Raw genomic sequence first — 14,609 nt, forward strand, 5'->3', positions numbered from 1 at the left:
CCATCCATCCACCCATCCAGCATTCATTCATTCATGCATCTATCCACCCACCCATCCATCCATCATCCATCCTGCATCCATTCCTGCATCCACCCATCCATCCATCATGCATTCATGCACCCATCCATCCACCCTGCATCCATCCTGCATCCATCATTCATTCATCCACCCATCCTGCATCCATCCTGCATCCATCATTCATTCATGCATCCACCCATCCATTCATCCACCCATCATCCATCCATCATCCATCCATCCACCCATCCTGCATCCATCATTCATTCATGCACCCATCCATCCACCCTGCATCCATCCTGCATCCATCATTCATTCATCTACCCATCCACCCATCCTGCATCCATCGTGCATCCATCATTCATTCATGCATCCACCCATCCATTCATCCACCCATCATTCATCCTGCATCCATTCATGCATCCACCCATCCTGCATCCATCATTCATGTATTTTTATGACCATATAACTTGCACACAGCTTGTCAGTGTTTAATACCAGTCTCGAACCTTGTACTCCAGCACCAATGATACATGATTAATATTAATTGTTTTTAAAAACATGTATTTATTCGACACCAATTTCACACCTTAGTCGGAACATCATTTTTATTTGTTTTTTAAAATATCTATTTATTTAACACCAAAGTAAGTCATGTATAAATTTTTATGGTTCGATAAGAGGCTCGAACCTGGTTTCCAAGCACCAAAGTCGGCCGTGCTATCCGTCAGGGGTTATGTAACCGGGCTATGTAGTGACCAGCCAATCCTGCGCCAGGATTGGCTGGGGGGGCACCATGACTCCTCGCCCAGTCGCCCTGTGTAACCCCGGGGGCTGCGGCCCGCCCCCTGGTCCTCTCTCTAAGGGGGAATTCACAAGAAAACGATCTGCGCATGCGCGGGCATGTTTGTGCCCAAAAATACAATTGCGCAGCTGCAGCTGCCCGATCCTCCCCCCCCCCCCCACCCCCCCTTGCGCACTCCGGGAAGGTCGGGTGTCTCCCGGTTCCCGGCCGGCAGATAGCGCGATTTTTAAAAATAATTGTGTTTGGCTTCTAGTGAGGACGTGGTGGGTCCATGGGGCTTAGTGGGGCTTCGCCCCTACGCCCCAATGGACGCACCGCGCCTGCCTAATACATCGAAAATAACTGGAGCTCGAACCGAAAATATCTAAGCATCAATAAACATCGCAGGCGTCTGTGCATTTCACTAAACAAATGCACATATTTTAAGCACATTTTACATATCACTCTGCACACATTCCTATTTACAAAAAGCACCGCACGCTGTCCCTTAACCAGGAAACACGCCCACCTCTTGTACCTAAACATAGATTTTACCATAAACCTAACATAACATGCACATATGGAAAGAAGGCATGTTCACAGTACCGCACTGTCTTTGCAGTAAGATACGTGCCATAACCGGTTTTCGGTGAGATGAGGGATGCACGCTCCTGTGGTCCCCCACAATAACATTATCCTATGAGCTGATAACGCGTCCAACGTTCTCTTAATTTATAACCTAACGCCGAGACGCCTATCCAGAGATAGCTGTGCGCTTTATAAATGGCTTTATGTTGTATTGTAGCCTGCACCCCACTCCCTCGTCACTTGATGGAACAGTGGCTCGAGCAGTATCTCACTGTGGTGCCCTCCTTGGAGTCCTGGCTGGCACTATCTGCAGGAATGCAAGCAGTGTGCAGTGCACAGAAAGGGGTCATTGTGCAGGCACAGAGCACCTTCACACCGAGGGTTTCACTCCACATCAAGGCACAGAGTGAGCATTCACAGAGGCAGGGCCTGCTCGTAAACCGCGCGCACCCGACCCCAGGCCTTAGCAGGGAAGGACGAGTTTTCGGTGCGGTGAAAACAATTCAGCGAGTTATATCTCCTTCCACCCTAAAAACTGACATAGGGCAGTAAATTCACCTTGGGAGGCTGGACGGTGTAATATCATGTACGGGAACAGATTTACAGGAGGGTGATTTAATCACACTGTAATCCCGCATACCAAGAAGTGAGGCCCTGTCTGTCCTTCTCAGAGGACATCTTTGAGACAATCGTGTTACCTTCTCGCCTCCAGCTGACGAGGCCAGGCGTTAGCATCTATTAACGCAGCGCGGCCTTTTGCTCTCATTCAAAAACGAATTTCTCAAGGGAAAGCTGAAATGTGCTTTGTTGCCAGTCAACGGGGAAAACGAAAGCAAGATCTCGCAGTAACATCGCAGCGTCGGATTCCGACGCGCACCTCGCGTGTTTCTCATCTCTCCTGTCAGCCGCGCGCCCCTCTGCATTCCAGAGAGGCGCGCAACGCGATCCGGACTGCAATGCAATGCCGTGGAGACAAGACCTGGCCGCGCGCACAACGTTATCCTATGGAAAAACGCTGCGCGCGGCCAGGTCTTGTATCCCTTCGTCGGTCTCAGACTGCTGAGACGACGACTATAGTTCTCGTCGTAGGCGAGACCTAATAAAGGAGAATGGCCCTGGGGGATGAGAAGCAGGCAGGGCTCAATTAATACAAAAACAGATTTTGCCTGAAACTCTTTTTTGGGTGGAGCTCTTATGATTTATGCTCAGCCAAACACATTTCTTTATATTTTAACCACTTATTTATTTATTCGATTTTTAGGATTACTTATATTTTTTTTAATTCTTTTGTTTATGTGAAAAGGAAACGTGTATTTAAATCAATCTATTTACAACTACATTGAACAAACTATACATTTTACATTACAAGAAATACTGTACATTTTACATTACAAAACACATACAATTTAAACAAAAACACTAAATCGATTGAGACTTTTACATTACAATGAATAAATCAAAATCATAAAGAGCTGCGAACATATCTATATATTCAAGAAAGCATGTAACTAATAAACACTGTCTTTTATCTCTACAAGGAAAAACACTCGTTTTATTCCTTTATGCTCTTTCTGACATGCCAGTAATCCTAAAAATGAAATAAATAAATAAGTGGTTAAAACATAAAGAAATGTGTTTGACTGAGCATAAATCATAAGGGCTCCACCCAAAAACGAGTTTCAGGCAAAATCTGTTTTTGTATTTTACAGTAAATACGGCGCATCCATGGTGTCACAAGGAGGGCGCATTGAAAAGTCTTGCATCGCTGATTTCTTGCAGAGATGCAACACTTTTCATAAATGAGGCCCATAGTCCGCTGTTGATCATCACACTTCAACACCCTGGGACTGCAAGTTCTCTTTTTATCCCTCACTTTGCATTCTGCTTGAATCTGGATAGAGCGCATGGCTATCTCTTAAAGCAATATTTCTGTATGGGAGTTTTTAACCCACAATTTGTTACACCCCCCCACCCCAATCATTTCAAAAGCAGGTATGTGCATTTCTATCCAGAGCTGTAATAGACTTTGACTAGGAAACAGATGCAAGGTAATGTTGAGTTCAAAACTAATGATTTGTGGATAATTCACAATGTTGCAAACACCAACTCTTTCTCAGATGCCGGGTTTTACACTGCAGTATTTGCTGCATCTTTTATTTTTTAACGGGGTGTCATCTTTTACATCCGCTCCCCTTCTATTTAATTATGTGCTGCAGTGCAATCGGCAAAATGTCCGCCGGCAGAGACAAAGCGTCTCGAAGTCCGCATACTGAAACCAATATGGCCTCAGTGCTAGTCTGTGAACAAATCACTGAGCAGATTTGTAGATTTCCACGTGCTAATTTAAAAAAGGTTAAAGAGGTGCACGTAAGAAATAGGATTTATGCACAACTGTAAATATTCTGTTGAGGAAGCAAAATTAGAGAACATCGAGACCATGTGTGGTCAACAGCAGACCATGGAGTTCAGTCGCTCGGCCACCTTCATTCACTGAACTACCCACCAGGTCAAACCCTAAATTAAAGGTAGCCTCTTGTTTACAGATGTTGAATGGTTTTCCCGACTCACCCTCTGCTTGTAGGAATATGCGCCCCACCTCACCATGGACACTCATCATGTTACGTATATGCCGGGGACGCAGGCGGGGCGGAATGTGTCCCAAGTAAACGATGCCTGGGATAATCTTCTTGTCTGCAGTTTTGGGTTCCTCGTCATCCTCTTCTTCGCAGTTCCCCTCATCTTCTCCCATCACTGGCATCTCCTCTTCAATTGCCTCCTCTTGATGTTCCACATCAGACATGGTGTGCTAGTGATGCAAAAAACACAAACAGAATTCCATATTATCCACTTGCTGACACGGCTGTGTATTAGAATAAGTTGAGTAGCATGAAGTGCAGTGGCATAGAGCGGTGCAGAGTAGAGTATGGTGCATTAGAGTGCAGTGGCATAGAGTGCAGGGTAGAGTGCTGCAGAGTGAAGTGGCATATGCTGGAGTGATGCAGAGTAGAGCGGTGTAGAGTGCATTGCCACTGAATGCGGTAGTGCAGAGTAGAGTGGCATAGAGCGCAGTGTTGCAGAGTAGAGTGTCATAGTGCAGTTGCGTAGCGTACAGCGGCGCGTAGTGTGCAGTGGGGCACAATGGTGTAGAGTGCAGTGGCATAGAGTGGAGTGGCTTAGAGTGCATTGGTGTAGAATGTTGCAGAGTATATAGGAATAGAGTTCAGAGGTATAGAATTCAGCATCATACAATACAGTGTTGTAGATACAGTGGCGTACAGTAGAGTGCGGTGGCTTAGAGTGGAATGGTGCAGAGTAGAGTATAGTGGCGTGGAGTGGTGTAGAGTGCAGTAGCTCAGAGTGGAGTTCTGCAGAGTGGAGTGCAGTAGTGCACAGGGGAGTGGTGTAGTGTTAAGTGGCGGAGAGTAAAGTGCTGCAGAGTAGAGTGCAGTGTCTTAAGAGAGCAATGCCTTAGACTACAATTGTGCAGAGAAGAGTGCACTGGTGCAGAGTGCAGTGGCGTAGAGTAGATTGTTTCAGAGAAGAGTGGCGTAGGGTAGTGTAGAGTGGCATAGAACAAAGCTGTAAAGTGGTGTAGAGTGCAGTGGTGTAGAATAGATTTTCTGTGGCGTACAGTGGATTGGTATGGAGTCCAGAGGCGTAGAATGGAGTGGAACAGAGTAAAGTGCATTGGCGTAGAATGTATTGGCATAGAGTGCAGCGTTGCAGAGTGGCCTAGACTGGTGTAGAGTAGAGCAGAGTAGAGTGGCACAGTGTGCATTGGCATAGAATAGTGATGCAGAGTAGAAAGGCGTGAAGTGGCATAGAGTACAGTGGTGCAGAGTGGAGAAGAGGGTAGTGGTGACGAGTACAGTGGCTTGGTGTACAATGGAGTGGGGCAGAGTAAAGTGCAGTGGTGTGGAGTGGTGTGGAGTGGAGTAGAGTGAAAAATGCATTGTGTGGTAGCACACTGCCATTACAGACAACACATTTTAAATTGAAATAGCCATTACATTTGCACAGAAATACAGTTTTAATAATAAAACTATGCAGCGAACAAACGATAATGTGTGGAAATGGCATCACCCAAGTGTATTGACTTGTTTTGATCATAATAAAATATTTGTTTCTGACACACTTCAGAGTTAACAGAAAATGTGCTTCATTCGTGCTTTGCTAATTCTGATATACTGTCACAGTTCATTTAAATGTTGTGTGCTAGGACAAAACCCTTTTCTCTGCCATAGTATTGTCAGATAAATCCTCTCACTCTGAAGTTGTAGAAACAAAGGTAAACACCAAGCTCCATCGGAACACAGAGCCTGACATTTGACCTCGGTCTTTGAGTGCACAGCAAATGTGATACGAATAGGACAAGATTTACAGGCCTGTTTACAGAAAGGAGCACTCGTGGAAGAATACAAGGAGGTAGTGTGAAAAGGCGTTCCCCTTGGGAGGGGCGAACTGAACTTGGGCACCCTCGAAAAAACAAACTCAGAAAAATAGAAAGCCAGAAAATGTGAGTTACAAACCACAAAGTCAATGGTAAGCTACAGGCGCAATGTAATACTATGAAAGGTTTCGTAATGTCCCCAAGATATCTTTAGCAAGCCAGACAGCTGCACAGTCAGGTAGGCTTCGCCCTAAAAACACATCTTCAAACAAAACCTCAGGTTTAAAACTCCAACTGAAATACATCAGGACAGCTTCACTTGAGTGATATTTCATTAAAACACATCTTTCAAAACATCCACAATATGGGATTAACTCTGCGTGCTTCCCAGGCCAATTAGTGGTATAACATCAAATAAAAGATATCTTGCATCCCATGAATTGTCAATGACACCTAGCTTTGGTTCACTGCTGTCACTCAAAAACAGACACTTTGCGTCCTCCAGTAAAGTGTTTTCTGCAGCCCTCCAATGGGCGACAAATAATGATGAAGGATATCTGGGGACTGACAATGGGTGTATTTCATGGTTTTCAACCAGGGGTATTTTGGGACCTTCCAACGAAAGGCTGAGTGGATTTCCCCATTGAGCAGTTTGTGGTACCCAACACATTGCTCACAGCGTCCCAAAATGTTGTTCATCAATAGTTGCATGCCTCAGTTTTATTTTTCCAGTGCTATGCACCATGTTTCTTGTGAAGAGCATGTGGAGCCTTTCCAAATGTCCTTCTTCAAGTGGGCACTCTTAACAGTTGTTCCCCAGAGGCCTGTTATGGCAGAAACACAAATGATCCTGGAGTAGAATTGTGTATTTTAGTCAGGCACAGGGACCCGCAAGACTCTCGCTGAAGTCTCTGATGGAGTCAGCAAGCTCAAGCACATGGGAATGAATGAATGATGGTATTTGTAAAGCGGCGGAATCGCCCCGGGAGGGGTAGCTCTGCGCTAGAGGTGTGGAAAGCGAGGCCGGAGAATTCCGTTACTGAAAAGTTCTGTTTTCAGGAGTTTCCTGAAACAGGGAAGATCTGGGCACTCACTTAGATGTATAAGTAATGGGTTCCCGTACATGGGGCAAGGTATGAGAAAGATTTGAATCCTGCACAATAGGCAATAAGATTATGCAACTCCTTTATGTGCTTTTGTGTACAGAAGAGTGACCGTATATAATGATACTTCCAAGAGAGCAAAAATGATACCAACTATATACAACCTCCAAGATATATTACTCAAGTTCAATTTTCTCTTTGTTATTACTCTTTGATTTAACATCTACGATGAGTTCTAACGGAGCATGTTATGAACAAATAAAACAGCATTCATGCTGCTAAAAGCATGATGAAATTTGCAAAGGGAGACCACAAGCAGCTTTATCCGAAATAGCACAACACTTTAACTAATGCATTATAGAAACTGAAACATGCGCATGAAGGAATTTGGAAATATTTACACTGATCATTATGGAATATGCATACATATATACTGTTGTCATTAAGGAAGTTAGTAAAGTGTGCAGTCTTGAGAATTATGGAAAATTGCAATGTACTAGATGAACATTATAGAAAAAAGCTCAATCTGCTAGCTGAGGAATTATTGAAACCGACAAATTGGGTTAATCAGGGAATTATGGAAACTCGCAAAGTGCTATCTGGAGCACTGGGGAGTTTGGCAAGTGTGCATACTGAGAGCATGATGGAAGCTTTAAAAAAGAGAATGCTAATTCATGCATTATGAAAATGTGTACCTTAAAATGTTGTACCTAATAATGTGTACCAATGTTGGTTCATTAGTGGGGTGTGGTCATGCAGATTAGCTACTGACAATGGAACCTGAATACCTGGATTCTAATCCCAGCACTTACCAAAAATCATGTGATACTGGGCCCATCAGTTAATCACCCAGTGCCTAAAACAGTAAATATGTGTGAAATGTAATTCAATGGCAAATAGATTTAATGAAATGTCACTGCAATTCAAATCCATTGAACCTGCAACTTTTGTGCATAATCTTAAATCGTCTCTGTTTCTACAAAGCTACATTCAGGATCTATAAATAACAGAACGTGCATGTGCTTGAATACTACTATGTTTTGACAAATGTGTCTAAAGAGCCCATGTGCCACTAACTTTTCCAAACATTTACTGGAGTAGAATCCTAAACATTCCTTGTAGAACAGTATTAAGTCCTAACAAGTCGTACCAGTGTTCCAGACAAAACGTCAGTTAAAATGTATACATTTCCACTATTTTCTAAAAACCTTCTTTGGAATAAACTTTTTGCCCCTCATAGTTCAAGTTCAAGTTCAGAAATTTGTATAGCGCACTACTCACCCATAGGGTCTCAAGGCGCTTGTGGGAGGGGGTGCGTTATTTATCGAATAGTCAGGTTTTAAGCTCCTTTCTGAAGGAAATGTGGTTCTGTGTGAGGCGGAGGTGATTGGGGAGAGAGTTCCAGGTCTTGGCCGCTAGGTAGGAGAAGGATCTCCCTCCCATGGTGGATCTGTGGATGCGCGGAACTACGGCAAGCGCTTGGTTGGAGGATCTTAGTTGGCGGGTGGGTGTGTAGAAGGACAGTCGTGTGTTGAGGCATTCAGGTCCTAGTTTGTAGAGGGCCTTGTGAGCGTGGGTGAGGAGACGTAACGTTATTCTCTTGTTGACGGGAAGCCAGTGGAGGTCTTTCAGGTGGGCGGTAATGTGAGCTTGGCGAGGGATGTCTAATATGAGTCTGGCCGATGCATTTTGGATGCGTTGGAGTTTTTTCTGTAATTTTGCTGTAGCTCCGGCGTAGAGGGTGTTTCCGTAGTCCAGTCGGCTAGTGACCAGTGCGTGGGTGACCGTCTTTCTTGTTTCGGTGGGGATCCAACGGAAGATTTTTTTGAGCGTACGGAGTACGTTGAAGCAAGAGGATGTGACGGCGTTAACTTGTCTGGTCATCGAGAGGGAGGAGTCTAGGATGAAGCCCAGGTTGCGTGCGTGGTCAGTGGGTATGGGTGCTGTGCCCAGGGCCGATGGCCACCAGGAGTCGTCCCAGGCAGAGGGTGAAGATCCTAGGATGAGAACTTCCGTTTTGTCTGAGTTAAGTTTTAGGCGGCTGTTTTTCATCCATTCGGCTACTTCTTTCATGCCTTCATGAAGATTGGTTTTGGCGGTGTTGGGGTCTTTGGTGAGGGAAAGGATCAGCTGGATGTCGTCAGCGTAGGATATGATGTTGAGGTTGTGTTGTTGCGCGATGGATGCGAGTGGACTCATGTAAACGTTGAAGAGGGTGGGACTAAGTGATGATCCTTGTGGGACTCCGCAGATGACTTCGGTGGCCTCTGATTTGAAAGGGGGGAGTCGGACTTTCTGGGTTCTCCCGGCGAGGAACGAGATGATCCAGTTCAGGGCTTTTCCTTGTATTCTGACGTTGCAGAGGCGTTGTATGAGGGTGCTGTGACAGACTGTGTCGAAGGCGGCGGAGAGGTCGAGTAGGATGAGGGCAGCTGTTTTTCCGTTGTCCAGTAGCGTTCGGATGTCATCTGTCGCTGCAATGAGGGCGGTTTCGGTGCTGTGTTTGGCTCGAAAGCCGGATTGTGAGGGGTCGAGGGAGTTGTTGAGTTCAAGGAAGGCGGCAAGCTGGTTATTGACTGCTTTCTCAATGACTTTGGCAGGGAATGGGAGGAGGGAAATGGGGTGGTAGTTCTTAAGTTCAGAGGGGTCAGCTGTGGGCTTCTTCAGGAGGGCAGTGAGTTCGGCGTGTTTCCAGCTTTCTGGGAAGGTAGCGGAGTTGAAGGAGCAGTTGATGACATCACGGAGATGGGGTGCGATGATGGAGTCTGCTTTGTTGAGGATGTGGTGGGGGCAGGGGTCGGTTGGCGAGCCTGAATGGATGGAATTCATTAGGCGGATGGTGTCTTCAGTGGTGATTGTGTTCCAGGCGATAAGGTTGTTAGAGAGCGGTTTGGGTTTGGATGTGGGTGGGGCGGGCTGTTCTTTTGAAGTGTTCTTAAAGCTGTTATGTATGTCGGCGATTTTGTTGTAGAAGAAGGATGATAATGAGTCGCAGAGGTTTTGGGAGGGAGTAATGTCGTTTGAGGCTGCGGTGGGGTTGGTAAATTCTTTGACGATGTTGAATAGTTCCTTGCTGTTGTGGGCGTTGTTGTCTAGACGATCCTTGAAAGCTGATTTCTTGGTGGATCGGATCAATTGGTGGTGTTTGCGGGTGGCTGCCTTGAAGGTGGTCAGGTTGGCAGTGGTAGGGTTTTTTCTCCATGTTTTTTCGAGGGTGCGGCATAGTTTCTTGGAATTCTTAAGGTCGTCGTTGAACCAGGGGGCCTTTTTGCTACCTTGTTTGATCTGGTGGTTTTTTAGGGGTGCTAATTCGTCAGCGCTGTGAGTGATCCATTGTTTGAGTTGGGAGGCAGCTTCGTTTGGGTCTGCTGAGAGGGCTGGAGGGTTTTGGTTGAGCGATGCGATGATTTGGTCGGTGGTGATTTTGTTCCAGTTTCTTCGAGGAATAGGTTGTGTGGTGTTGTGGGTCATGGTAGTTTTGTAGCTGAAGTGAACACAGCTGTGGTCCGTCCAGTGGAGAGCTGAGGTGTGATTAAAGGAGATGTGTTTGCTGGAGGTGAAGATAGGGTCGAGCGTGTGTCCGGCTAAGTGGGTGGGGGTGTCAACAAGTTGTTTCAGTCCGAGATTGGCCAGGTTGTCCAGGAGGGTGGTGGTGTTGCAGTCTTTTTTCTTTTCCAGGTGAAAGTTGAAGTCTCCCAGTAGAATGTAGTTCTCGGAGGGGAGGGCATGTGGGCTGATGAAGTCGGTGATGTCTTCGCTGAATTGTTTACGGGTTCCTGGTGGTCTGTAGATGAGGGTGCCTCTAAGTGTGGTCCTGGGGTCGGTATGGATCTGGAAGTGTAGGTGTTCGGCGGTTGTAAGGTTATCGTCGAGGCTGGTTGTGATGCTGATGGTGTTCTTATGGACGATGGCGATGCCTCCTCCCGTTTGGTTGGTGCGGTCTTTTCGGATGATCTTGTATGTGTCCGGGATGGCTATGGCGATGTCGGGTGCTGAAGATGCGTTCATCCAAGTTTCTGTGAGGAAGGCGATGTCCGGTGACGCAGTGTAGAGTAGGTCCGAGAGTTCTGTGGCGTGTTTGTGGATCGATCGGGTGTTTAGAAGGATGCATTTTAGGTGGTTAGGGTCGGGGCTGTGTTTGGAGATCGTGGATTTGGTGTGGGTTTTGATGCAGGTGAACTTGCAGGAGTGGCAGGCGAAAGGACCGTAGGTACGTCCTGGGGCGGCTTCGTAGCATTGTGGGGTGCGTCCGGGGTTAAGGGCTAAGAGGGTGGCGGCGTCATACGTTATGAGGGAGGGGTGCGATTTGCGGGGACCAAGGGGTCTGGCGCTGGACGAGGTCCAGGCGCGGATGGGCGTAGACGGGCTTACCTTTGGCACGCCTTCGGCGCGCAAGGGACACGACCGCTGCGCGCAAATGCATCTGTCATAAATGGATAGTGAAAGGGGAGGGGCGAGGGAGGGTCAGCAGGGAGGCGGGGTGTAGATCAGGGGAAGGAGGCAGGACAACAACAAACAAAATGGCAGCAAGCAGGCAGTCTTAAAACAACACTGGGGCACAATGGAGGCGAGCGCGATGTCAAAGGCGGAGGCGCTAATAGAATATACAATTGCAGGCACTAATATTATTTCAGGCAGCACGGTGCAGGAACTGCTGTCGCACAAGCGCACTTTGGTAGCTTGACTATGTAAATGGCCTCGGCGGATTGAAACAATAATGCTCGGCGGCCGGGGCAATCTAGCGCTAGGCACTAACTGGACGCTTCTTCAACTGTGCAGGCTCAAGTAGAGTGTGAGATAGGATCTCAATGTTAACGATACCAGATCCAGGAGGCTGGGAGCAGCGTGTGGAGCGGCCGCTTCTGCTGATAGCAGGACGGTCACAGCGCGATCGCGGAGGAGCAGCGAGGTCAGTATCAGTGGTAGGGAGGGTCAGCAGGGAAGCGGGGTGTAGATCAGGGGAAGGAGGCAGGACAACAACAAACAAAATGGCAGCAAGCAGGCAGTCTTAAAACAACACTGGGGCACAATGGAGGCGAGCGCGATGTCAAAGGCGGAGGCGCAAATAGAATATACAATTGCAGGCACTAATATTATTTCAGGAAGCACGGTGCAGGAACTGCTGTCGCACAAGCGCACTTTGGTAGCTTGACTATGTAAATGGCCTCGGCGGATTGAAACAATAATGCTCGGCGGCCGGGGCAATCTAGCGCTACGCACTAACTGGACGCTTCTTCAACTGTGCAGGCTCAAGTAGAGTGTGAGATAGGATCTCAGTGTTAACGATACCAGATCCAGGAGGCTGGGAGCAGCGTGTGGAGCGGCCGCTTTCTCAAATCAAATACAAATCAGTGTTATTGGACTATACTGGGCTTCAACGGATTTTGTAACTTATTTGCAAAATAAATAGATGATACCATCAGATAAAGAGCACCGGCAGTTTTTTAAAGGGTGCCTCGAAACAGATCTCTATCAGGCTCTGTTTTGTGCACTGGCACAGGCAGTCTGGTTTTTTCGAGACTGCAGTGACAACAGGCACATCATGTGCGCGTGCTCACACTGCTTAATTCTCACTAGTGGAAAACGTACGGCTTAACGTCATGTCTGGTGAGCGTTGTAGGGGAGGGAAATCCTTTAAAGAGAGTCATTTTCTCTCTGGATTGCCTTTCTCTTTTTGAAACTCAGGAGCAGCAACATTGTCGTGGTGTCACCAGGGTTTTTCAGTGTTATATACAACAAGCCATAGTTGCTGCTTATTTATCTTATGAAACTAACAACCATTGACAAAGTCAATAGTCCTGACTTGTAGGTATGTTACTTGTTATATTATATATATCTGGATGCAATGACAGCAAAACACAAGTCGGGCAGCACACTGCGCTAAGCACAGATTTTTAGCTTACATGTTTTTAAGCCACGTCCTTATTTACATTGGCCATGCCAATTTGAGAGACCCCCCCAGTTTTTTTACCCCCCTCCCCTTAAAGCCCTGGAAAGATGTCTACAATAACTACCCAATAACATTAGAGCGTTTTGCTAGTTTGATTTTTTAGTTAGCTCTTTATAAACATGGGAGGTACATTCAAAATGTAGTTGTACCTCTCACCACTCCTTGCTTTACTCCCCTCTTTTACGGTGGAGGCATCATTATTAATCCATAATCCACCAAAAGAGCACAGCGAACGAGGTAGCCTCCTACTAATCCACTAACAAGTACTTTGAGAACGTGTTGGGATACAGGAGCTGAATATAGGCTACTACAAAACAATACAATCTTGTCCCACTTAACTTGCCTTTACACATTGTGCATCAAACTAATATGGTCTCTATTAAATATCACTGTAGTAGCTGTCATGTGCAACTCTTTTTTTGTACATTGTTTGAAATGCAAAAGGACTTTCAGGGGAACAAAAAACATGAAATAATTCTTTTTTTCTGTTCACGGAGACATGATGCTGCAGGTTTAAAAAATACAGTCGAAAGTGGATGGTATTAGCAAATTTACAACTATAATGTAAAAAACGAAAATGAAAGCCTAATAACATTTTAAATCCTATAGAATCAGCTGAGAGCGCCTTACCTCAACAGTCCTCGAACACCCGACTGTCTCTGCTACACTTCCAACGCCTCATCAGGGGTAACAAACGCTACATAAATTCCAAATACAGTACAGCTATTTAACAGACTGCAAGATGCAAGGAGCAGCAGTGTAGGAAAGCATGTTCTAAATTGATTGACAGGCTAAAGGGGCGGGACGAGCAGGGCATTGGTGCGGTTACTTCTTTGTACGCCTTGCTATTGGTTGGAAATAAAGGACACGCCCCAATAATGATGGCTAGAAACCTTCCGCCTATAGCATCGGAAGCGACCGCCCCTGCACCGGAAGTGACCTCCTCGCTGCACCGGAAAATATGGTCCAGCCGCAGCAAAGCCGGAGCTCCAGGCATTGTGCTGAGTGCACTGTTGTTGGACCCTGCACGGCCGTTTTTGAGAGATCATCGCAGCAAAATCCAGACAGCGACATGAGAGCGGGGCAGTGCGCATCTCTACTTTGTTAATTAGTATTTTTATTTCTCCAACCCTTAACGCTTCTACTTTTATTAAAATGTAATCTCGATTGCATCTGCAACTTGTTTATATGTAACTCTAACCACTAGTATCTGTAGTTGACTTTTTTACTTGCTACCATTCTTATGTTAATTTAGAGTTTTTCTGTGTGTATCTTTTAAGTAAACTCATGTACTCCGAAATCCTTGTGTAATGTAACTAGTCCTTTTGTAAAGCGCGCTGACACCTTCGGGTAAAGTTTGCGCTACATAAAATCGCATGAAATAAAATAAAAATCAATAAATCTTTTTGTCTGTGTTAGGCAGAAAGAAGGGTCGTAACACAGGCCCCCGCAGTCCCTGTGGGGCCCCCAAGCTCCAGAGGGCCCCCTCAGCACATCACTCGGGCTGCAGAGCTCCTGATTGAGTCCGGAGGGGGCCCCTCCACGTGCCTTGCAGGGTGGCCCCTTGAGTTTCATTACGTCAGAGAAATGGACGGGAGGACTCCAGGGCATGCTTCAATCTCAGATTCAAAGACAAAGGCTTCAGTGACCGTTTACGAAGAGTGTTTATCAGACAAAATGCAGTGCCCCCCCTCAAACCCCCCCCCCCCCCCCCACCAGGCTGCAGACTATGAGCTGCCAGGTGGCCACTCATTGAACCGCCATGATTAGTCTGTCATA

At 46.3% G+C, this 14,609-nt stretch overlaps 1 protein-coding gene across 2 annotated transcripts in view; it reads right to left on the reverse strand.

Annotated features, from left to right (window-relative positions):
• ABT1 (activator of basal transcription 1) overlaps window positions 1-13,631 on the reverse strand; it is a 39,237-nt gene extending 25,606 nt beyond the window's left edge. Inside the window, exons 1-2 of one of the 2 annotated variants that reach the window (XM_078664136.1) lie at window positions 13,461-13,631; window positions 3,956-4,193 (exon numbers count right to left, since the gene is read on the reverse strand). In XM_078664136.1, coding sequence (XP_078520262.1) covers window positions 3,956-4,187 — 232 coding nt within the window. In that variant the 5' untranslated portion in view covers window positions 4,188-4,193; window positions 13,461-13,631. The remainder of the gene's footprint in view (window positions 1-3,955; window positions 4,194-13,460) is intronic. The other variant, XM_078664137.1, reaches the window with a different exon arrangement.
• Window positions 13,632-14,609: the final 978 nt, after the last annotated feature.

The sequence above is a fragment of the Lissotriton helveticus genome, chromosome 10 (assembly GCF_964261635.1).
Source record: "Lissotriton helveticus chromosome 10, aLisHel1.1, whole genome shotgun sequence".
In the NCBI taxonomy this organism is placed as follows: Eukaryota; Metazoa; Chordata; class Amphibia; order Caudata; family Salamandridae; genus Lissotriton; species Lissotriton helveticus.